The sequence below is a fragment of the Anser anser genome (assembly GCF_964211835.1).
Source record: "Anser anser genome assembly, chromosome: 1".
Classification (NCBI taxonomy): Eukaryota; Metazoa; Chordata; class Aves; order Anseriformes; family Anatidae; genus Anser; species Anser anser.
In genome coordinates, this window is record NC_139720.1 from 188,757,957 (window position 1) to 188,780,807 (window position 22,851).

The 22,851-nt window shown below is 41.4% G+C and overlaps 1 protein-coding gene across 5 annotated transcripts in view; it reads right to left on the reverse strand.

Moving 5' to 3' along the window:
* Positions 1 to 15,240: 15,240 nt before the first annotated feature.
* Positions 15,241 to 22,851, reverse strand: part of PDS5B (PDS5 cohesin associated factor B) — a 111,840-nt gene continuing 104,229 nt past the window's right edge. For 2 of the 5 annotated variants that reach the window (XM_083803437.1, XM_083803439.1), the window contains 4 exons: positions 21,688 to 22,130; positions 21,495 to 21,596; positions 19,115 to 19,256; positions 18,111 to 18,317 (listed from right to left, as the gene is read on the reverse strand). In XM_083803437.1, the coding sequence (XP_083659563.1) occupies positions 18,282 to 18,317; positions 19,115 to 19,256; positions 21,495 to 21,596; positions 21,688 to 22,130 (723 nt within the window). In that variant the 3' untranslated portion in view covers positions 18,111 to 18,281. Of the gene's footprint in view, positions 18,318 to 19,114; positions 19,257 to 21,494; positions 21,597 to 21,687; positions 22,131 to 22,851 lie in introns of all 5 variants that reach the window. The other 3 variants (XM_083803441.1, XM_083803440.1, XM_083803438.1) reach the window with 2 other exon arrangements.

Consider the following 22,851-nt stretch of genomic DNA (forward strand, 5'->3'; position numbering starts at 1 on the left):
TTTGGTGAAACACAGATTGTTCTTGGACACATTGGTCTTGGACAGTTCTCTGTTCCCACTGAAAACAACAACAACAACAAAAAAAATCCTACTGATTTTGTTTGGTGAAGGGTTTGGTTTGCAGAACTGGTCAATTCATCTCTTAATAGAAGAGTTAATGGAAAGGAGCAGTAATCTACAGAAATTCCAGGTTGAGATTCAAGTGGTAAATGATACTGGTGTGTGGCAAACACTTTTCAAGGCCTAAGTAAACTTTGACATGAGCATTTTATAAAAATTTGCATGTGAGCAAAGTAATAGAACTACTGAGGAATTTCGGGTTATTTAATATGCTGAAGGTGCCTAACAGGAGCACAGGGGTGATAGCAAGCTCTTTTGATTGAAGAAATTTTTTTCTTGTGTTTGGAAAATTAAGTGATGGCTCACCTACTTCTTCTGTTACAACCCTAGCCAGTACAGATGCCTCAGACAGTGTTCATGATCCTAAGGAAAAGATCTTGTCTGAGTAGCAACCAGCTTTAAAGGAAACAGGTGTGAAGAAGCTGTCTCTTTCTATCACACTTTCTGCCATTTAAAATTTTCCTTAAGTAAGGCAGAGGAATGCAACCCCTGCTGGAGGAATTAAACTTCCATAGCTAGGGAATTTTCTTGATAAACTCTCAGCTGACCGTTACCATTCACAAGCAAGACTTGTGTTTAGATGGATGCTTGCATTCAAACAGCAGCTCAGTGCTTGAGGAAGAATACCCAGTAGCTGGAATTACTAGAAGGAATAAAAAAAACATCACTGTGTCAAAATTGGAGGCAGCTCCAGCATGTCAAAATGAAATAGCAGAACTGGAAAAGTTTCAAAGATGACAGCAAGGATAATCATAGACATAGGATAGCTTCTTTATGGCTTTCAATAAAAACAAAACACAGATAAACAAAGCAGTATTGTAGAGGTCTAAGTGACTGGGTGAAAAACAAGCCATGAGTTCAAATAAAACCTCTTTTTGCAATGAGGAAAAGACTGATGAAGCAACCTCTATATCCAGTTCTTGTCAGCAGAGCAACTCTTCCATCAGCTTGTTTGTTTGGCCAATTTAGAAGAGAAGGAGACAAGAGAAGGCAATGTAGTATTTCTGTTCAAGATGCAGAAACTAAAATTTTGTCTTCCCACAGCAGAAAAGGAAGGGTCTAACTTTTTTTTTTTCCTCCTGCCAGCAGCCATGCACACTGCAGTAACCAAACCACTGCCTTACCTGTCAAAAGGGAAGAATATGGCAGATGAGGCATGGCTAAACATGAGGCATCCATATTCCATTGTCCTTTTACAATAAGACAGAATCACAGAATCGTCTAGGTTGGAAGAGACCTCCAAGATCACCCAGTCCAACCTCTGACCTAACACTAACAAGTCCTCCACTAAACCATATCACTAAGCTCTACATCTGAACGTCTTTTAAAGACCTCCAGGGATGGTGACTCAACCACTTCCCTGGGCAGCCCATTCCAATGCCTAACAACCCTTTTAGTAAAGAAGTTCTTCCTAATATCCAACCTAAACCTCCCCGGCACAACTTTAGCCCATTCCCCCTCATCGTGTCACCAGGCACGTGGGAGAACAGACCAACCCCCACCTCACTACAGCCTCCTTTAAGGTAACTGTAGAGAGCGATAAGGTCGCCCCTGAGCCTCCTCTTCTCCAGGCTGAACAATCCCAGCTCCCTCGGCCGCTCCTCGTAAGGCTTGTTCTCCAGACCCCTCACCAGCTTCGTTGCCCTTCTCTGGACTCTCTTGAGCACCTCCATGTCCTTCCTGTAGCAAGGGGCCCAAAACTGAACACAGTACTCGAGGTGTGGCCTCACCAGAGCCAAGTACAGAGGGACAATCACCTCCCTAGACCTGCTGGCCGCACTGCTTCTTATACAAGCCAGGATGCTGTTGGCCTTCTTGGCCACCTGGGCACACTGCTGGCTCATATTCAGCCGACTATCAACCAGTATTCCCAGGTCCTTCTCTGCCAGGCAGCTTTCCAACCGCTTATCTCCCAGCCTGTAGCTCTGCTTCGGGTTGTTGCGCCCCAGGTGCAGGACCCGGCACTTGGTCTTGTTGAACTTCATACAGTTGGCCTCAGCCCATCGGTCCAGCCTATCCAGATCCTCCTGCAGCGCCTTCCTACCCTCGAGCAGATCAACACACGCACCTAACTTGGTGTCATCTGCAAACTTACTGAGGGTGCACTCGATCCCCTCATCCAGATCATCGACAAAGATATTAAAGAGGACTGGCCCCAGCACTGAGCCCTGGGGGACTCCACTAGTGACTGGCCTCCAACTGGATTTGGCTCCATTCACCACAACTCTTTGGGCCCGGCTATCCAGACAGTTTTTAACCCAATGAAGCATATGCCAGTCCAAGCCACGAGCAGCCAGTTTCTTGAGGAGAATGTTGTGGGAAACGGTGTCAAAAGCCTTACTGAAGTCAAGGTAGACCACATCCACAGCCTTTCCCTCATCCACCAAGCGCGTCACTTTGTCATAGAAGGAGATCAGGTTCATCAAGCAGGACCTGCCTCTCATAAACCCATGCTGACTGGTCCTGATCGCCTGCTTGCCCTGCAAGTGCCGCGTGATGACCCTCAAGATAATCTGCTCCATGAGCTTCCCTGGCACTGAGGTCAAACTGACAGGCCTATAGTTCCCCGGGTCTGCCCTCCGGCCCTTCTTGTAGATGGGCGTCACGTTTGCTAGCCGCCAGTTGACTGGGATCTCCCCTGATAGCCAGAACTGCCGATAAATGATGGAAAGTGGCTTGGCCAGCTCCTCTGCCAGTTCGCTTAGTACCCTCGGTTGGATCCCATCCGGCCCCATCGACTTGCTTACATCCAAGTGCTGTAGCAGGTCGCCAACCATTTCCTCATGGATAGTGAGGGCCACATCCTGCTCCCCATCCCCTTCCACCAGCTCAGGGTACTGGGTATCCAGAGAACAACTGGTTTTGCCGCTAAAGACTGAGGTAAAGAAGGCATTAAGCACCTCAGCCTTTTCCTCATCTTTTGTAACTAAGTTTCCCCCCGCATCCAGTAAAGGATAGAGATTCTCCTTAGTCCTCCTTTTTGTGTTGATGTATTTATAAAAACATTTTTTGTTATCTTTAACAGCAGTAGCCAGATTGAGCTCCAGATGAGTTTTGGCCTTTCTAATTTTGTCCCTGCACAGCCTCGCAACATCCTTATAGTCCTCCTGAGTGGCCCACCCTCTTTTCCAAAGATTATAAACCCTCTTTTTTCTCCTAAGCTCAAGCCACAACTCTCTGTTCAGCCAGGCTGGTCTTCCGCGCCGGCTCGTCTTTGGGCACGTGGGGCAGACCGCTCCTGAGCCATTAAGATTTCCCTCTTGAAGAGTGCCCAGCCTTCCTGGACTCCTCTGCCCTTCAGAACCGCCTCCCAAGGGACTCTGCCAACCAGTGTCCTGAACAGCTCAAAGTCAGCCCTCCGGAAGTCCAAGACAGCAGTTTTACTGGTCCCCTTCCTGACTTCACCAAGAATAGAGAACTCTACCATTTCGTGGTCACTCTGCCCAAGACAGCTCCCAACCACCACATCTCCCACCAGTCCGTCACTGTTTGTGAACAGAAGGTCTAGCGGGGCACCTCCCCTGGTAGGCTCTCTAACCAGCTGTGTCAGGAAGCTATCTTCCACGCTCTCCAGAAACCTCCTAGACTGCTTCCTCTGGGCTGTGTTGTGCTTACAGGATATGTCTGGGAAGTTGAAGTCCCCCACGAGAATGAGCGCTGACAATTTCGCAACTTCTGCCAGCTGCCTGTAGAACTCCTCATCCATCTCCTCATCCTGGCTCAGTGGTCTATAACAGATCCCCACCAGGATGCTTGCCTTGTTGGCCTTCCCACTGATCCTAACCCATAGGGACTCAACCTTATCATTCCCAGCCTCAAGTTCCACAACGTCAAAACACTCTAATATAGAGAGCCACACCACCACCCCTTCTGTGCTGCCTGTCCCTTCTGAAGAGCCTATAGCCAGACATGGCAGCACTCCAGTCATAAGAGTGGTCCCACCACGTTTCTGTGATGGCAACCAGGTCATAGCCTGCCTGATGCACGATGGCTTCCAGCTCCAAGACAAATCATCCAAATGTCTTCAACTGCAGCAAACAACCAACTCCTTATAGAATTCTCTAGTTCTTCTCTCTCAGGACCACTATTTTCATCACAGCATTCCTAGAAGGCAGGATGTAATACAGTCACAGAATCCCTGCGGTTGGAAGGGACCGAGTTCTCCCTAAGGACCAGGGACTCTGAATGTGAGGCTTCTGCCAGTTGTCTGAAGAAGGCCTCAGCTACTACTTAGAATTATAGAATCATTTAGGTTGGAAAAGACCTTTAAGATCATCATATCCAACCAACCACCTAACACTACCAACACTAAACCACGTCCCTAAGCACCACATCCACACGTCTTAAATAACTCGGATTGTGACTCCACTGCTTCCACGGGCAGTCTGTTCCCATGCCTAACAACCCTTTCCATGAAGAAATTCTTCCTAACATCCAACCTCAACCTCCCCGGCACAACTTGAAACCATTTTCTCATGTCCTATCACTCGTCACCTGAGAAAAGCGACCCACACCCACCTCGCTGCAACCTCCTTTCAGGTAGCTGTAGAGAGCAATAAGGTCTCCCCTGAGACTCCCCTTCTCCGGACTAAACAAACCCAGCTCCCTCAGCCACCCCTCATAGGACTTGTGTTCCAGGCCCTTCGCCAGCTTCGTAGCCCTTCTCTGAATACATTCCAGAAACTCAGTATCTTTCTTGTAGCGAGGGGCTCAAAACCAAGCACAGTATGTGAGTATTCCCGACCAGGCAGTTTGTAGCAGACACCTACATCAGCTGTGTTGGTCTGACCACTAATTCTGACCTGTAAGTTCTCAGCTGGCTCCTTGTCCATCCCTGGGCAGAGTCCCATGCACCTCTGCTGCTTTCACAAACAGGTCGGGTCAAAACCCTGTCCTCACCTTCCTGGTCTGACCTTCCTTAAGAGCTTGTATCCATCCATCCATGGTGACGCTCAGTCCCGTGAGCTGTCTCACCATACCTCTGTGATCCCAGTGAGGCTGTAGCCCTACAACTGTGCACAGACACTTCAGAGAGGCACCCAGCCACGCTGCTTTCCCAGAAGAGCTATGCGAGCTTCCTCCACAAAGCTCTGCTATAGGACCTCCTTATCTGTGTGCACACTTTAGAGGTTGGCCCCCTTCAGCCCTGTTTTTGTTGATTCCCTTTGATTGCCCACCTGGTCCATTGCTTCCTTGCTTGATGGTGGGTTAGCATTTTCCTCCTCTGCCATTCCTACCCTGAAGCTCCCCTCACTGGGTTGGCCAGGCTGCTGGCAAAGATGCTTTTGTTTCACTTGGTTAGGTGGATCCTCTCTCTTCCCAGCAGTCCTCAAAGAGGGTCCCATGGTCATAAAAAACAAATCTCTCTTAACAGTAGCTGCACACCTAGTAGTTGAATCCTATGATCCCATTCACTCCTCCTTAAGGAGCATCTTCATCAGCAGCATCCAGGAGAAAAAGAAATAAGAGCCCAGGCACTTGGCTGTCACCCCTCAGAGCCATGTAGTCAAACATAACACGCTCCAGCTCTCTCTGGTCAGGTTGTCAGTACCGCTGTAGAAGAACAGGATCTGAGCCCCCAGCAAGCAGCAAAGCTCCCTAGATACCAGGCTGGGGCAGCAGATGGAGTCTCCCACTGCTGTCCTTCCTTGCTTTCTCCCAGTAGTGTCATGGGGCTAGTTGGCCAAGCTGCACTGAGGGAGCTTCCTACCCCTCATCTGTTGCCAGACACTGAATCTCTTCCCTAGCTGTGCTCCTGGGGCCAGAAGCCAGCAGCTCCTGACTTCTGCCGAACTTGGAGTGCCTTTTCTCACCCAGCAGGTTCTGCCTGCACCTCCCTGGGTCTGGCTGGGGGTTCAGGCTTTTGCACCTGCAGGGTCCCGTAGGCTTGGTTGATCGTTCTGGTCATCCTTGATGCTGTGCAGCTGCTGCTCTCCCATGGCTCTTCTGCTTTGTAACACGGACCCTCCCAGGCACCCACCTCTGGCAGGCAAAAGCCCATCTCCCCAGCCCCAGCGAGAGGCCCCCAGTGTCCCTCAGTGCTGTGCTCCCCCCATTGGGCCCTCAAACCGAGCTGTGACCACTGACATTGCATACAGAGGCAGTGGCCCCAGTGGCTGCTAGGTCTGTGCCCCGTGGCATGTCCTGACCATGACCAGGCTGCTCCCAGCAGCGTCCCTTGCCCTGTCCAGCGCTAACTGCTGCTTCGTTCAGGGAGTTCTGCTCTTGGCCAGCCAGTGTTTGTACAGGCTGCCCCATAGCTGCTGGAAGGACACGTGGCCACAGCAGCCAGCTAGAACAGGAGCTCAGAGTCCCCTTTCTTCAGGAACAGGCTGCACCCCATAAGAGGCCGTAGCATCCTCACCCGCAGCAGCACCCAGATGCTCCCCAAAAGACTCTGGAAGTCCCCCACCAGCCCCAGAAGAAACTCTCAGAACATCCAAAGGAATTCAAAGCAGATCCCAGAAACTGCTGCAGTTCCTCAGATATATGTCTCCAGCAACTCAAACTTGCCTCCAGTTGTCAAATGTCCACTGAGGATCATTCATCTTGCTGTATCAAATAGTTTTCAAAATTTTTAAACCAACCTGACTACGCTAACGTACTTCTTCACCTATTCAGATCCAAAGACCACCACAGTGCATTGAGATTTTAATTCAGTACTCATTAGTTTGGGAGAACTGTAATTTACGCCCACAGCCATACAGGGCCTTGAATGTACTACACTTGTACTGATAACTAGAAATCACCTAGAAGTAAAAACCTGATTTCAAGCTACCTGCACACACACACACACACAGTAATCTTTTTTGAACCCACACTTCATTTTTTCAGACTTGTTATGTGTGAGATGAACCAATCTATTAGCTTTGTATTTGTTATCTTCTACACCATGCTAACGCTCATCACCCCTGTCACTAGTGGGATTCCCCAGGGCTCCATTTTAGGACCAGTCCTCTTCAATGTTTGCATAAATGATTTGGATGTAGGACTTGAAGGCTTTTTGAGCAAGTTTGCAGACAATAGTCATGGCGCCGAGCCTGCTGGAGTTCAAGAAGTGTTTGTACAATGCTCTCAGACGTGATCTGATTTTTTGGGTGGTCCTTTGGGGATCCAGCATTTGAACTCAATAATCCTTGTGGGTCCCTTCCAACTCTGGATATTCTATGATTCTGTGATCTACTGTGATGCTAAATGGCAGGTGGAATAATTTTTTTTTTTTTTAATCCAGTCCAAACTCCAGCTCAAAGCAGGGTCAGCCATGAGGTCAGGCAGAGTTGCATAGCGCTTTACCCAGCTGGCTCATGGACATCTCCAAGGAGGGCACCTGTTCTGCTGCTTAACTCATCTCACTGTGGTCAGTTTGTCTTGCAAGTTTCTCCTTACATTGGGACTTACACCCAGGTTCAGCTTCTGACTTTTAGCTCTCTTCCTACCACCATGCATTGCTGTGTACATTCTGAGCTCATTTTCTTAATGACCTCCCTGCAGGACCATCAGGCTGTTGCTAATTCCCCCAGAGCCAGGCTGAACATCCCATCACCACCAGCCTCCCCTCACAAGGCCTGTGCTCCAGGCCATAACCATCTCGGTGGCCTTCCACTGACCTCGTACGAGTTTTTCAATGTTTTTCTTTCTCAGAGGGTGCCAAAACTGCACGCAGTACCTCAGGGTTTGCACAGTGTATTTCTTCCCTCACCCATTCCATCATTTTTCTGTTGCTATGAGTCCTTGCAGAGCTCTGGCGCTCAGCCACAGCAGATCTGTGCAAGCAGGTGCAAGTTCCAGTGATGGTGGGAGACAAAACTTCACTTCCAGGGGCTGTTTTCGATTATTGCTGCTCAAAGCCTCAAAGGCCAGCGAACACGCAGCGAAGAGCACAGAGCATGTGCTGCTGACAAAAGAGATGGTGCATTTTAAGTTTTGGACATGCTTTCTTCTTGAGATAAACTTGGCTTTCCTCACTTGTATTTGTCCTATTGAGCATGAGCAACAAACAAAGAGGAAAAATATAAAGCAGATGGGAATCTACAGGCGAAACAAATAGAGAATCTACAGGAGAAACAAAAGGAAATTTAGAAGACATAGAAGACAAAAAGAAACAGGTAGGGTGTGCATTCTGATGTTGGCTTTAGTGTGTCACATTTTCATTCTGAGACATTTTCCGTGGCTACTACCAATCTTTTATTGAACTCAGATGCCGCCTGCTGCACAGAGCCACAGTGCGCTCTGTTCTCCCGTGAAGATTTGAGCTTTCTCCCTAGTTTGGTAGCTCTCCCCTTCGCAGCCACTGAGACCATTCCCACAGCAGTCTCTGGCACACAAAGAGGAGGAAGGACTATGAGGACTATGGTTCAAATTAGGAAAACAACGTAACATGCCTAAGCCTTTCAGGTGTGCTTTCAGTGTCCTTTCACTACAGTCTACTTCAGCACATTAAAAAAGTGTGAATCTTTGAGAGGGAAAACACCTACAAGGCGCTACCTGCAAGGTGTTGGAGGTTTTACTGATGAATGTTTTTACAGGCATACACACAACCCGAGCCCAAGGAACACCTGGGGTTTTCAGCATATGCTCACAACCTGTTGAATGTACACGACAAAACTGTGCCGTTTCAGTTCCTATTCAGTAGGAAATCAAAACATCAGATGTTTCAGAAGAGAAACAACTGAAATGGCTGAATGGAAATAAATACATGCACAGGTTACTTTGATAACCACAGTTCTTAAACGGTTGTACTTCTCCCTGCCATACGAGACAGCAGAATTTTCCTGTGCCATATGCTGAGGAGTAACGCTCCAGATTCTCACCTCCTCTCATACTCACCATCTCAGTACCTTTAAGTTGCATGAACATATCTGTAACAGACATCAAAGGACAGGAAAAAAAGCAAGCAGGATGATAAGGACTCTCAAGGATCCCCCATTAAGCATACACTAGCTCACTTTTTCTTCAGGAGTTTGTGGCATTCCCTTGAAATCACAGAATCATGGAAGAATTGAGGCTGGCAGGGCCTCCTGGAGGCCCCTGGTGCCACCCCTGCCCAAGCAGGGACACCCAGAGCAGGCTGCCCAGGACCACATCCAGGCACTTTTTGGAGATCTCCAAGGATGAAGATCAAGCACGGGAGAAGATACTCAAGAAAGCCCACCACAGTGTGTGTAGCACCACCCTACCAGATGCAGCTTATCAGCTCTTGCTTTTGAGTGGTGAAATCTTATTTTAGCTCGATGAAAGCACAGATGAGGCTGCAGGCAAACAGATGCACAGTGGATAACTAGGATGGAGCAGACCTTCAACAACTGCTCCAAGACTCATCCGGGTTCTGGCAGAACACAGACCACCAACCCACTACGTTTTTTTCATAAAATGCCTGGACACAGGCTACTCTCCTGTCAGATAATTACCAATTACAAGTAGCAGAACACCTCGACAGAATCCCTGCGGGAGAAATGAACAGCTTAAAACATGTCCTAAGCTCTGAAGCTATGAAGTTAAAAAAATCAAAGTGCCGTCTGATATCAAAACTGTGACATACAAATTAGAACTAAAAGCAACAGGCTCACAAGAAAAAGACTTGAAGCAATTTCCTGGCTGAAACTCCTGCTTTTGAACTGAACATGATAGAGGAATTGAGAAATCCAGCTGAAAGACAACAGAAAGTGATGTGCAGGCCAGTATCTGCCTGTGTCTAGTGGAGGTAACAGCTCAGGAACATCACATCTCATGTCCAAGGCTATGGGAATCCAGGTTCAAGTAGGGGATCCACCTTCGGTAGGCCTCCACTTGTCTGTCTGAATGATTCATCCCAGGAATTTCAACTGAGGATCACCTTTTTTTAGTCCCTTTGTAGTACAATGGGATGACTCAGCTACTTAACTACCTATGAGTCCTCATCGGTCTTGAATTTAAATAGGATGGTGGGTCCTAAGCAGGGATAGCCACAGGACTAAGGACTACGTTTTCCTGCTGAGAATGGCAACAGTAACAATGGCATTGCTCCTCAGGTACAGAAGCAAGGTCACCAGGGACCTCCAGGCAACCCACACAGCCCTTGTTTGCAAAGGCCAAAGCCACATCAGCTCCAGAAGGCAGGTGATCTACTGAGACCCTTTAGTCCCTGCTTGAGCTAGGCATATTGGCCTAACATTGACACGTGTTGAGATATGGTGAGAAATCTTCAGAAGGATGTTCCCTGTCTTTATTACTAACCATGGAGAAAGTTGTTTCCTCCGAGAACTGAAGTATGCCCAAGCCAATCTCGATATGCAAACAGACCTGAAAAAGCGGCACTATTCTGAAGATAGTTTTGAAAGGTGTCCCTTTCTCTCCTACTACTTAGCTGAAAGGACAGAGGATCGCCTGAAAACTGCTCCCCACCCAAACCAGAGCCCCTGTACCTGCAGATGCCTTAAGCACAACCATCGAAGTCTTTCTAAAGACTGAGTCAGTTGCTAAGAAGACAACAGACCACATCGCTTTGTGTGTGTGATTTTTTTCTAAACTTCCTGATGGAATAGTAAAGAAGCACCACTGGCATTAAGCACACTGCCCATACAGACTTACACAGCGTGAGGGAGAATGGAGTAGCAGCCTCTCTGAATAATGCAAAAACACTCCCCACAACCTTAAGCAGCTAGTTCTTCTAGTAAGTGTGCATGTCGTCATTCACAAACGTTTTGCAATTCTCTGAATATTATATAGACAGTATTTCAAAGCTCCACCTTCACTTTGCTGTTTATGCCAAGTATTTGTATACGTAAAGAAGATATCTATAAGCGTATGTGTATCAAACAGAAGGGGGGTCCTGACTGTTGAAAGCTGTTTTACAACTCCATAAGCTCCAGGAGAAGCAATTGGTTTACACTGAAAACAAGTATTTGAGGCCAAACAACATACAAGGTTTTTCTGTGATGCTCTGGTATGTAGCAGCAACACACTACATAATCTATTAACATACATACATGTTTTTAATAGGTAGATCACAGTTGTCTCTTTTATCCCAACTTACATAAACAGAAAACAATACAAGAGAAAACTATGTTCCAAATTCAGTATCAAATGGTAGCATAAAAAAACTGACAAGGTAGTCACAGGTTTTGAATAAATCAGTGAATTAAGTATGGATTTAAAGTGTTCTCCTGATACACTGAGGATTTGATCTAAAGTCAGTATCTTAGCCCTTAGAGACACTAGTTCTACGTTATGGCAGTCTCGTTTCCTTATTTTGGATAAATACAAAATAGGAAAGAGGGTAACGGATACTGATCTAATACAAAATACCAGAGTTATATCAAAAAACAACCAATACAAGCAGCAGAGCAGCTTGGGACAGAGAAAACAAAATTCAATTTTAGATCCATGTGGAGATTAAAACGCTACCCCATGCAGAATTAATATCCTATAACTTATCTCCACACATTGGTCAGGATAGTACCCAAGCACATAATCATTAAAAGTTTCTAAAGTGATCGATATTTTATGAGTAACTTTTCTTGTTCCTTCCATGAACCCAAGAAAACGGTTTGGCAAAACTTGATCTCTCCTACTGCAAAATCTTCATTTTTCTTTCACAGTTGTATCAAGGACTTGCTTCTTCCCTAAGACAAGCAGCAAGAATTGAACTGAACTTTTGCCCGACATCCCTCCAAATTATTCCTCCTTTTGTTCTCCTAAATACAAAACATGATATAAACCAAACTTGACTACTTATGTAGTCCTTATTTGCCATTTCATTGGATAATGCTGGCTATATTGGGAGATGGTTTCACAATTTTGATTTACTACAACCTCGGGAAGAGCTTTCTTCACTAGACGATGGGAAACGGAGATAAAATGTACCAGTTCATTTAGTAGTTCTCTAGTTCAAATGCAGAGCTTGTACGCACCTTTTCCAATATGGGGCAGTAGTCAGATGGCTGCTTTTGTTTCACAACTTGATGACTGCGAAACAAGCAGCACAATAGCTGCATTTCCTTCACAACAAATCAGTTAGAAGATTCAGAAACTTGGCTGGTGGGGCCCACTGAAGGCAACAGAAAGTAGCAATGACTAGGGGTAAGACACAGGGCATCTAGTACAGGGCATTATATACGTGAGGTATACAAGGGGAGGCCAGGACCATTCCAGGCTGCTAAGAAGGCATACTGAAATGACTAAAGATGACTGGGCCATCAGGGTTTCACAAAAAGCTGCTAAGAAAAGAGCTCAAGTTGAAAGATTTCATGAGGCCACGTAGAGGACACCATTACTGATCATTGCTATCTACAGTGCAACAATGCTTACAGGTGCACAATTTGGTATCTTTTAGAGTTCTTGTTTCCTCATTTCCAGCAATGCATTGAGATGGATGATTCGTTATCTTACCTTCCTACCTATGGAGGTTAGAATCTGCCTGTTTATAATTATTTCAAATCCCTTACAAATGAAATTTGGCCTCAGTAGCAACTACCCACCTCACTTGAGCACTCTTCTCAATTCTATGGGTGTTTTTATACGTATTCCAACACTCCAACTACCTCTTCCTCCAAATCAAAGAAAGCAACATACCCCCAGCTCTCTCTTAAAAAAATAACAGTAAATAAAAGAACACTAACTTAGCTTCCCTCATGAAGGCTTTCAGCTTGAATAGAAGACTCCTATCACTGGCCACCTGGTATCGAGTAACTACTTTCCCATCTCATTCATCTGTTGATTCCCTACCCTTTAGTCAGCTCTGTAGCACCTTTCAAATTAGTAACTCATTTCTAACATCCTATTTTTCACTCAACACACCTACATACACCATAATTTCTCACTCACCTAAGCTGCATGTAATACAGCAGAAGATAAACGGAAGGTAAATAAAACCGTCACCTTTCTGTCCCTTCCTCTTCCAGCTCTCATCTTTTGAAAGTAACATTTATGGAAGGACAACAGCAACTGCCGTTTAGGGAACATATAAAGGCATTTTCTACTGCCTTCCAGTACGTGGTAGGTCAACGGCTCCAGAGAAATGTTGGCGGACACCAGATTCATGTAATATGTTACTGCATACATAGATACGGCTAAAAAAAACCTCACTACTTAAAATTAACCTTACTTTTTTATTAGGTATGGATTCAAAACTCTTCTGTTCCTCAAAAAATCTTTAGTTTACAATAATTTAATTTTGCTGAATATAAACATACCATAAAAAAACACAGATCTGTAAGCTTTAAATACATCTACCAAAAAATCCAAAGATGTTCCCAACCAGACTATTTCAAGTTGTTGTGACTTTAGAAGAAAGCTGTCTTACATTATCAGTATGTCTTTTCAACATATTAAAGATTTTAGGGGAAGAATGTTTCATTCTAACATTTTCTTCTGTATTATAATACCAGAAATTACTACTACTAAGACTGTTACTGAGCTCACATTTTCTGTTATACTGAATGTCGTAATTGGAGTGATTGTATCTTGTCTAGAAAATTAAAAAAAATCCAACAATACTGAGTCTTACCAAACCAAGTATCTAAAACCTTTAGTTCTTTGGATCTGTGCAGAAACAACAAAATTGTGAACTGCAAACAGTTTCTTTTTTAATACTAAAATTACTTCTGACTAAGCAGAAAATGTATTCAATAATACTGATTGGATTTTCAAAATACTCCTTCCTTTTTATCTATACATGTGAGGTAAGATACAAATATTAGAAACGCACCTAGTCAAATAAAACATCTTACGAGATGTTAGTCACCCTCCAAAGACATTATATATGTTAAAGCTAATTCTAAACTTATCACATGGTTACCGCAATACTGATTTGTGGGATTGGAAATGTGTATTTGAGAGCCTTTCTTCCTTCTTACATAGATATGATATGATGCTGCTATCTCAAAAAAAATCCACATAGATCATTACATAAACAAATGTGCTACTGTCAACTAGACTGTGACTGTAGTGAGGCACTGAAAAAAATGTCAAATGTGAAACCTTTCAGTTACTCCATTCACACACTGTATGATACTATGTTTATCCTGCCTATACAAATATAATGGCACTTGGTGAACTTTGTGCAGAGGGCAAATTTTTTAGATAGCAGAAATTGAAGAAATTCAAAGCAAATAGTTCCCCCTCCCCCCCTCCCCCCCGTATTCTATTCCCCTGCCAACATTCGGCTTCTTACTTTTCCACAAGCAACAGAAGCTGTAATGTACGTAATGAAGCAAGTGTCCTAAATATGTTGGACAAACCTCTTGACACAGCAGGAATTCTATTTATGTCTATATAACCTAAGTCACTTCTGCCAGCATTAGGAAATTACACCAAAATTAGCAGGCATCTGTGAAGGCAACATCCAACAAAGATGCAAAGACTGGAGTGACAACCTGTAAGCACAACAGGAAATTAAAAACAATCTGTTCCTCTTGCTGGATGGCTGGACAGGAGGTCTTGGTTAGGTCAACTTTATCATTTTGGGTCCTCATAATGATAAAAACAAAGAGCCAGCAGTCTAATAGAAGAATAATGGCCATCAACTACTTGTCTTAATCACGTGTTTGTAGACATGCTGCCTTAGACAAGTATGGGGTGGTATACCTGAATGTATATATTTCAAAAATTCTTTGTAAAGTATGTACTGCACCTACCTTGATGAGGTAGAGATACATCAATCTCTACAAAATATGTATGTTTTTTTTTAAACATAGACAGGTTTGCAGAAATGCTTCCATCTACAGACTCATAATTTTGTATGTCAGGGGTATACATGTTTTAATATACATGTATACTCCCTTTCCATTACATGTCCTGTATGCAGAAGTGTTAGGATATTGAAACATATCAATGTACATGGATTTGCACTTATATTTGCACATGACAAATGCTTTTAAGAACTAAACCCCACAAAACCACAGGGATGTAAACTTGCAGGATCCAAAGCCTACTGTATACACTCACAAAAGCAGACTTTGATAACGTGTCAAAACCTACACGTGCAAAATACTAATCAATAGCAATACAAATGCACTCACAGCTCTATACGAAGTGGGTTTTCTTGAGAACACCAGATGACAAATGCTATGCCAAAATGAAGTATTTAATCTTCAAGTCTAAGCTTTTTGCAAGTTAGTCACAAATTGAACATATTCATATTCAGTGGAAGTGTCTTTAATATGAATGCTTTTTTGTAAATTCTGGTTTTGTTCACATAGATTGAAATGTCAAAACAGCAAACAACAGAATATTTGAAAAAGGGTTCAGTTTTGCCAGAAAATAAAGTCAATTGGCAGAGTCAAAAATAATTAATATAGGAATCCAGATTATCCTAGGTGGAAAAGGCGTACCTACACTACAACTGTCAAGCAATTTCATTTATTTCTTTCCTGTTCATGGATTAGCTACTCCTAAATATTAATAATCTCAGTTGGTGAAAAGTAAAAAAAAAAACATGCTTCTGGAATTATAGTGAATTATTCTAGTATGAAGATTACAGTCACTGTTTGCATTTTACATATGAACTACAGATCACTGAAAGTTTCCTGTTGCACTGCAGCAAGAAGAAGAAATTTAACACAAGTAAGCTTAATTTGCTGCAAAGTACAGCAAGATACTTCGGCAATCTCATAAAAATTTCATACTGGAACTTGTTACAGTGAGTTCAATTTGATCTTTTAATGTAATACAGTACATTTTTATAAACTTAACATTATCATTGCAGAAGAGCATGCTAACTGAATGTTAGCAATTTATCTTTTATACATAATTATACTCTACTGTAGCTACTGTACGCAGATCTCAAAATGTTAGTACATAAAATATTCATTTTCTTTATGAGATGAGAATGAACTTAGAAGAGGTTTGAATATAAGAATGAAATATTTGCTGTGCCTATTTCTCAAGAAATAATGAATTACACATTATAACCCAAGAAATCAACATTTAAATTGCAAAACTATAGTTTAAAATTTACATTAAACATTATGATCAGTAATGTGCATCAATATTTGATGAAGTTTAACCTAACCATGTTTATGCACATAAAGCCTCAAGAGTCTGCAGCAGTTTCAACATCAATTTTTCATATTTTTGTATAAAATGGACTTAAAGATACATCTTCCATAAATGTTTTCAGTGCAATTCAGTCAAAGAGGAAAATATAAAGCTAGTTTTCAATCATTTTATACCATAAAGGAAAAACAAAACAAAACAAACAAAAAATAAAAAAACAACTTGCATTTGCACTGCTGAAGCCTAAGTAAGCCAGTTCAGTTGTGCCAGCTATTTCAAAGTCAATTCAAACCAACCATAATGGCCTTTTTAGGCAGTATTTCCCTCATACCTATAGGTATAAATGTTGAAAAGCTGAATACTGGGGTGTAGGGGGGAATTAAGCAGAGGCATAATAATCTAGTTGTTTAAAACACTTTTTACATCAGTAACGAAAAAATACATAATGAAAAAAGTCTAAAAGTTTCTTTACTAGTGATATCATAGTTCAGAAACGGGTAAATCCGTGCTTCGGTCTTATCCTTTCCTCTAATCTTCACAGGCCACCTTTCAACTATAACATATTTCTTGATGGATTGTATGAAAATGCTCCACTATTCAATGAGATTACTTTTTTGTAAGTTAGAAATTGATTTTTTCATATGTTGTCAATGGTGGGGAACCAGAGGGAGAACAGCACCTGAAATTATAGTATGTGCTTGGCTTAGCATAGTGTAGTAACCTATACATTTTGGTTTTCAAAGACACAGTTTGTAAACTGTAAAACTGCATACAGGATACTGACTAGTATTTTGTTTCTTTTTTTTTCAGATTATACCTAAAAACACAAATACAACCTTCTCTACGGTAGCATAAAATAAAAATGGAGCTTCATTCAAATCTTGAATACCTTGACTGCAATCATCAACAACTTGACTGCAATCATTCAACAAAATCTTAGCTCTTCATACCAAAAAAATTTGGCTCACAAAAAAAAAAGAGAAAAGTACAATAAACTTTCAATAGAAGGTTCTCTCATGAGGCAACCTACCATATACTACTGCTAGATACGAGTTTCCAAAAAAACATTACATCCCATTTTCAGCACATTTTTCATAAACATGCAACTTCACTATAAAATACAAAACACTTGGCTCTCAAGAACAGCTTTATAAAGACACACTGCATCAATAAAATTTTTCTTTGTGATTAACTTTACATTGTAATAAGAACTGTATTTTCACTAATGTTTATATATCAGATTTCGTATTATAATGTAGTAATAATTTGCTCTTTGTGAACATCATGTTCAGAAGGAAATATCTATACACATTAACATACTAGACTATTAAAAACTCAGTTACAGAATTTTATTGATACAGTAGATTAATAAAAACTGATGGGGAAGATAAAATGGGGAGGGTATTCAGTACATTATTTAATAACACACTTTTAAAATTATAATATTTTAAATCCTTTTTGAATTTTCAATGCCACTAGAAGTCCAGAAAAGTCTGGAATCAATACTGAGGCGTAAAACAAGTCAAACAACTTCTTCCACAATTTGCATCTCTTGTATTATTCTATCCAACATTGTTCAACTGTAAAAGAAAGTAATTTAGCACCTCTGATGATAGGTAGGTGCCTAAAGGTAAACACTAGGTTAGATTCATGAAGGAAACAAACACTATTGCATTTCTTCTTCTTCTTCTTAACAAATAGTGGCAAAAGTGGCACTATTTGTTCAACTGATTTTTTTTCACAGTTAAATGTCAACAAGAGTACAAATACGAACACTGACAGATATTGCTTGAGATCAATTTTTAACAAACTCTGTTCCTTTTTAAATCAATAGATCCAATAAACAGTGGGGCACTGTCAGTTTAAAGCCGCGGATAAAAGCTATACAAGCACTTTAGAAGTCAGAAACATTAAAAAAAGAACTATTTACAGTATTCTTCTTTAGTTCATATGTCTACAAAGCCAGCGCACATTACACTTCACAAAAATCCACAGTTAATGATATCAACATGTGTGTGGCTAAAGCTTGTGACCTAGGGACTGCAAATGCAGGGGCAGTAAAAGTAAAATAGGCTTTGTCTTTTTTCAGCAACCCCATTTGTGCACTAACAGCTTCGTTCAGTCTCAAGCTTTATATTAAAAGCATTCTTCAAAGCTTTCACCTGGAAGGCTGATAACTACATGCTCACTCATCGCCTTTCCCTTTTCGAAGTTCTGCGACGCACCTGTTTGGGGAAAAAGAATTTTAAATATTTAACAGAAAAAGTAAGTTATGAAAAAAGTCAAGAATAAACGTAGTTTATGGGAAAAATGCTTACTTCATCATAATGTTTAAGTAACTGTATACAGTATCATTAATCACTCGTTTTATCATAGGTGCAAGCCTTGATCAATGGCCTGGACATAAATTTTAGTATTAGTAAGTCTGCATCTTTCAAGTGTTAAAAAATAATCTAATGTCCTCAGATACTTCAATCATCAGATTTGTTGAAAGACATTCTCAATTACATCTTCAGTATTACTACTAACACCTCTAACATATTTGTAGGAATTAAATACATAAACTTATTTTAACATATTTGCATACGCTGGTAAGAGGAAAAAAATGGTTTATAATTCTGCTCCAAGTTTCTGTAACTGTTATCTGATGCTAATCATTTTGCATTCCTCTTTTGCATAAAGAAACATAACTCACTATTATAATCTAGCTGACAAAAATAGGTACGAGCTGCCTAGAAAATAATTCCCATGATGTACTAAGCAACTCAGATTAAAAAAACTACACAGAATTCAATATTTAAGATACTTGACAAAAACTGATATTTTCTCTCTGAGAAATGCAGATTGTATAAGAAACTACACTGCAGTGCCACTATAAAACACAGAGGTGGCAAACACCTCATTCATTTTCAAGGAGGAAGGTTAAGTTATGGGGACACTTACAAGAACAGGGGAAGTCAGTCAATACAGAGAGGACACTACAGATTAAAAAAAGAGAAAAAAGCTAAGGAATTTCTCTTACATTGATTGTGGAGACTTCCTCTTCTTCCATTACTTCTTCCTGGGGAATGTCATCACTGACAGGTGAAGTACTCTGAAATACATCCATCTCTTCACTAGATTCATTCTCCTTACTGGCTGCTTGTTTGGAACGTCCTGCACGGCTAAAATCAGAAGGAAAAAAAGATCAGTTTCACGCCATATGGGTCTGCACATGTATAAACTCTGGAAGAGAACAAACATTCCTCTTTATAAGAACAGCAGCCTTAAAATTTCCATTTATATAGTACATATTATATGCCTTTCTAATTTATCTGTAGAAAGAACACTAGAGGTGTAAGTAGGAGGATGAGCAACAGCAACTGGAAACCAAATTCTTCCAGAATAAAGAACCAGGAGTACAACGTTGAACCATTTTTGCATCTACAGACAGGACAGATATTTCTCTTCAGTGTCTGAACACATGCCAAGAAGGCTGACACACAACAGTAACCAGTGACCAGGAAAAGGCAAACAGACAGCAACTTTTATTTATTTCTTCTTCTGAACAAATAGATGTCTTCTATTTCTTTAGCAGTTTATACACCACAGAATTTAAGTAGTTGCATGTATATTTTTACAGACCTAGAAGAACTCGCATGTTGCTATTTATGAAATTAACACTATAGTGGACCTAAAAGCAAATCTTCCAAGCTAGCTCATGCTAAGAGCTAGGGATAATCGGGATACTACCTTAATCAGGATAATCAAGAACAATCACTCAACAATATCTTAAGTCAGTTATTAGAGCTGAACCATGAGCAAAAAAAACATTCCAGCTGCTGAAAATGAGAACTAGTCTCCCCTACATCCTCCCGACCTTAAAAGAAAATTAAAAAGAAAAAAGACAACTGGATATGTATCCAAAACTACAGCTGCACTCACATTACCATTTTGGTTAGTGTCATTAGCAGAGTTTGAAATCAAATCACTGAATCATCCCACTTACTGCACTTTGGCTTGGTTTGAGAAGCTGTATCGGTGCACCCAAACTAGGTGAGGTTTCGGATGAACTCAAACCAGAAATGCTCTTTCAGGCAGACAGCAGGCTTCAATCCCCAGTGGGGGTCATAAAGATCCAAAACAACCATTCTCTGACAGCTTCAAACCATACATGTGATGGGAACGTTCAGTCATGAGAACCATGATAAAATCGGTTTAGAATAAAACCTCTGAATTACACATAATAATTATAGTACAGTTGGAGTTTCAGCACCAACCAAGCAACCTGACATCCTTTGAAAAAACAATACAGAATAGCCCAATTGAAGCTTTCCAAGACACTGGCAGAAGTAACAGAATTGAAAAGGAAACAGGAGAATTATTAACAAGCTAGGTTCATCTCTTCACATATGAGTGAAAAGAGGTAGGAAACAGAACACTGGAAAGGTTGGGATACTGTGGGTGCAAAATGCCAAAGCAGCGGGTAGAAATTTGTGTAGCAAGGAGTTCAGGCATGTAAAAAAAAAAAAAGACTGCTAGGGTTAGGCAAATTGGACACAAATCTGGATCCTGTCAGAGGAAGATCAACAGGATGCTAAGCCCAGAAGCTAGAAAAACAATAGTGGCAACAGAATAATACAGAATGCCAAACCGAAGATGCGTGTAAGTCATGCCCTAAGGCATTTAACACCAGGTCCTGGAGAAGTATGTTGCAAATCTTTTCCATGTTCCAGTTTTTATTTTTCTGTCCACTTGTACACATCTGCTTTACATATATTGCATGTACATGTATAGAAAAGGCAGAGATACCTGTAGTTTCTACAGTAAGCACAAGAAAATGAAGCCAGCCACAGAATTTACCTTTATTTTGTAGCTCAACACACCTGAAAATTTTCTAGAACTATTATCCATAGACTATAAGCACATTTTATTCATTTGGAAATGATTCAAGTGGATAATACATTACCTTACAAGGAGGAGGCCACAAATTAGAAAGTCACTGACATTTCATTTAAGGAGAATCAGAACAGATTTACTGTGGTGAAATGGTATTGTGAAGAGTAACAATTTGATTCTTCCTCCCTGTCTAGAACAAACAGGAACACTTTTTGCTCCTGGAGTCCTAATAAAGCCTTATCCTCAAGGCCCTCACGTACTTTATTGACTTTTCTCCTAGAAGAGCAAAGCTACGTATAATGTTACCTGAGCACATTAAATTTACTTGTAGCCTATTTGCTCTAGTTTGAGATGCTCTAGGAGAAGCAGCTGGGGAAAACACTTTAGAAATAACAGTGGCAATTTATTTTGATAACTGTCAATTAAAGTATTCTGAAATGTTTTCAGGAAATGATTGTTTGGGGGCACAGAGGCATATTTTAAATTTTTACTAAACACAAATTCAGAAAATATTCACCACTTACACTTTTTTTTGCTGTGATGGTGGTGTTTTTGATGACCTTCCTCGTCCTTTCTGTGGCGTAGACTGTGCTGATTCAACTGTACTAGTTTCAGATGGTTCTGCTCTGTTTTGAGGAAGACCCAAATTGCAAAGTATCAAATTATAACTAATGTCCAAGGATAAAAATGATGCAGCTTACAAGATGACAAACTTACCTCTGCTGTGTTCTTTTCGTTGTCCTGTTTTGCCTGCCTTTGGGCTTTTGTTCGATGTTTTCAGTTTGCCTTTCTTCCTCCTCTTCCTCCTCTTCTACTGCTGCTGCTGGCGTTTGTTTTTTTTTGCTCCTTTTTGATGACTTTGCTGGTGGTTCTTCCTTTGGTGTTCCCCCATTATTTGCTTTGGGAGGGCGTCCTCTTCTCCCTTTCTTTGGTGGACTGTTCTGTTCATCCTCACTTTCTATTACATCATCTTTTAGCCTTTTTTCCTCTTGCCATTGTGTTTCATCAGATTCTGAAACAACTGCAGGTCTCTTCCTTCCCCGTTGACTACCTCTAAGTTTCTGCTCTTGTCCCAGTTTATTCAGGTCATCTATGCTTAGTTTCTCTTCTGAGTCTGTGATAGGTGGTTTCTTCCTTCCTCTAGGCTTCTCAATCTCTGACTGAAAAGTTAAGATCACATCTTTAAGTTAAAAAATTAAACTGCCATATTGAACTGTCACACACACAAAAGCTACAGATTTCCCGCAACAAGACAAAGAGCCTTCAGGTTACACAAGAAATTGAGATTGGCTACCATATTCATTTCTAAAACCTTTTCAAAAGTATAAAAACATGTATGTATATATATAAAATGCTAAACAAGAGAGAAAGATTATTTCAAAGATGAACAGTTAAATCACAGAAGTATATTAGGTCTTCCTCCTCTGTATCCTCGACTATGGCAAACGCAATTGGTTTAAACATTCATATCTACATTTTTATCATTAGGAAAATATAAAGATAATATATAGGATGGGAATGGTCAATTTGATGCTTAAGCTCTGTTTTGAGTTGTGGGGTGTTTATGCCCTGCACACTCCCATGCCAGCAGTGGCAAGGCATTAAATACAGGAGGTGGTGGGCAACTTGGATTTGTAACTGTAGAGGAAAGCACAAGAATTAGTAGTAGTTGCCAAAGCACTGCTACCACAGTTGCACTGAGACTCAGTATTTGCTCTGCTCAGCAAAATATTACATTAGAAGAAAGGTAGAACCCTTTCTGAATCATAAGCTTTCAGAACAGAAACTGTTAAAGAAACTGTTAAGGAGAATGTTTGAACAATGATGACATATTATGCCAGTTCATGGTTTCAGTGACAAAACTGTTGATCTAGATCACAG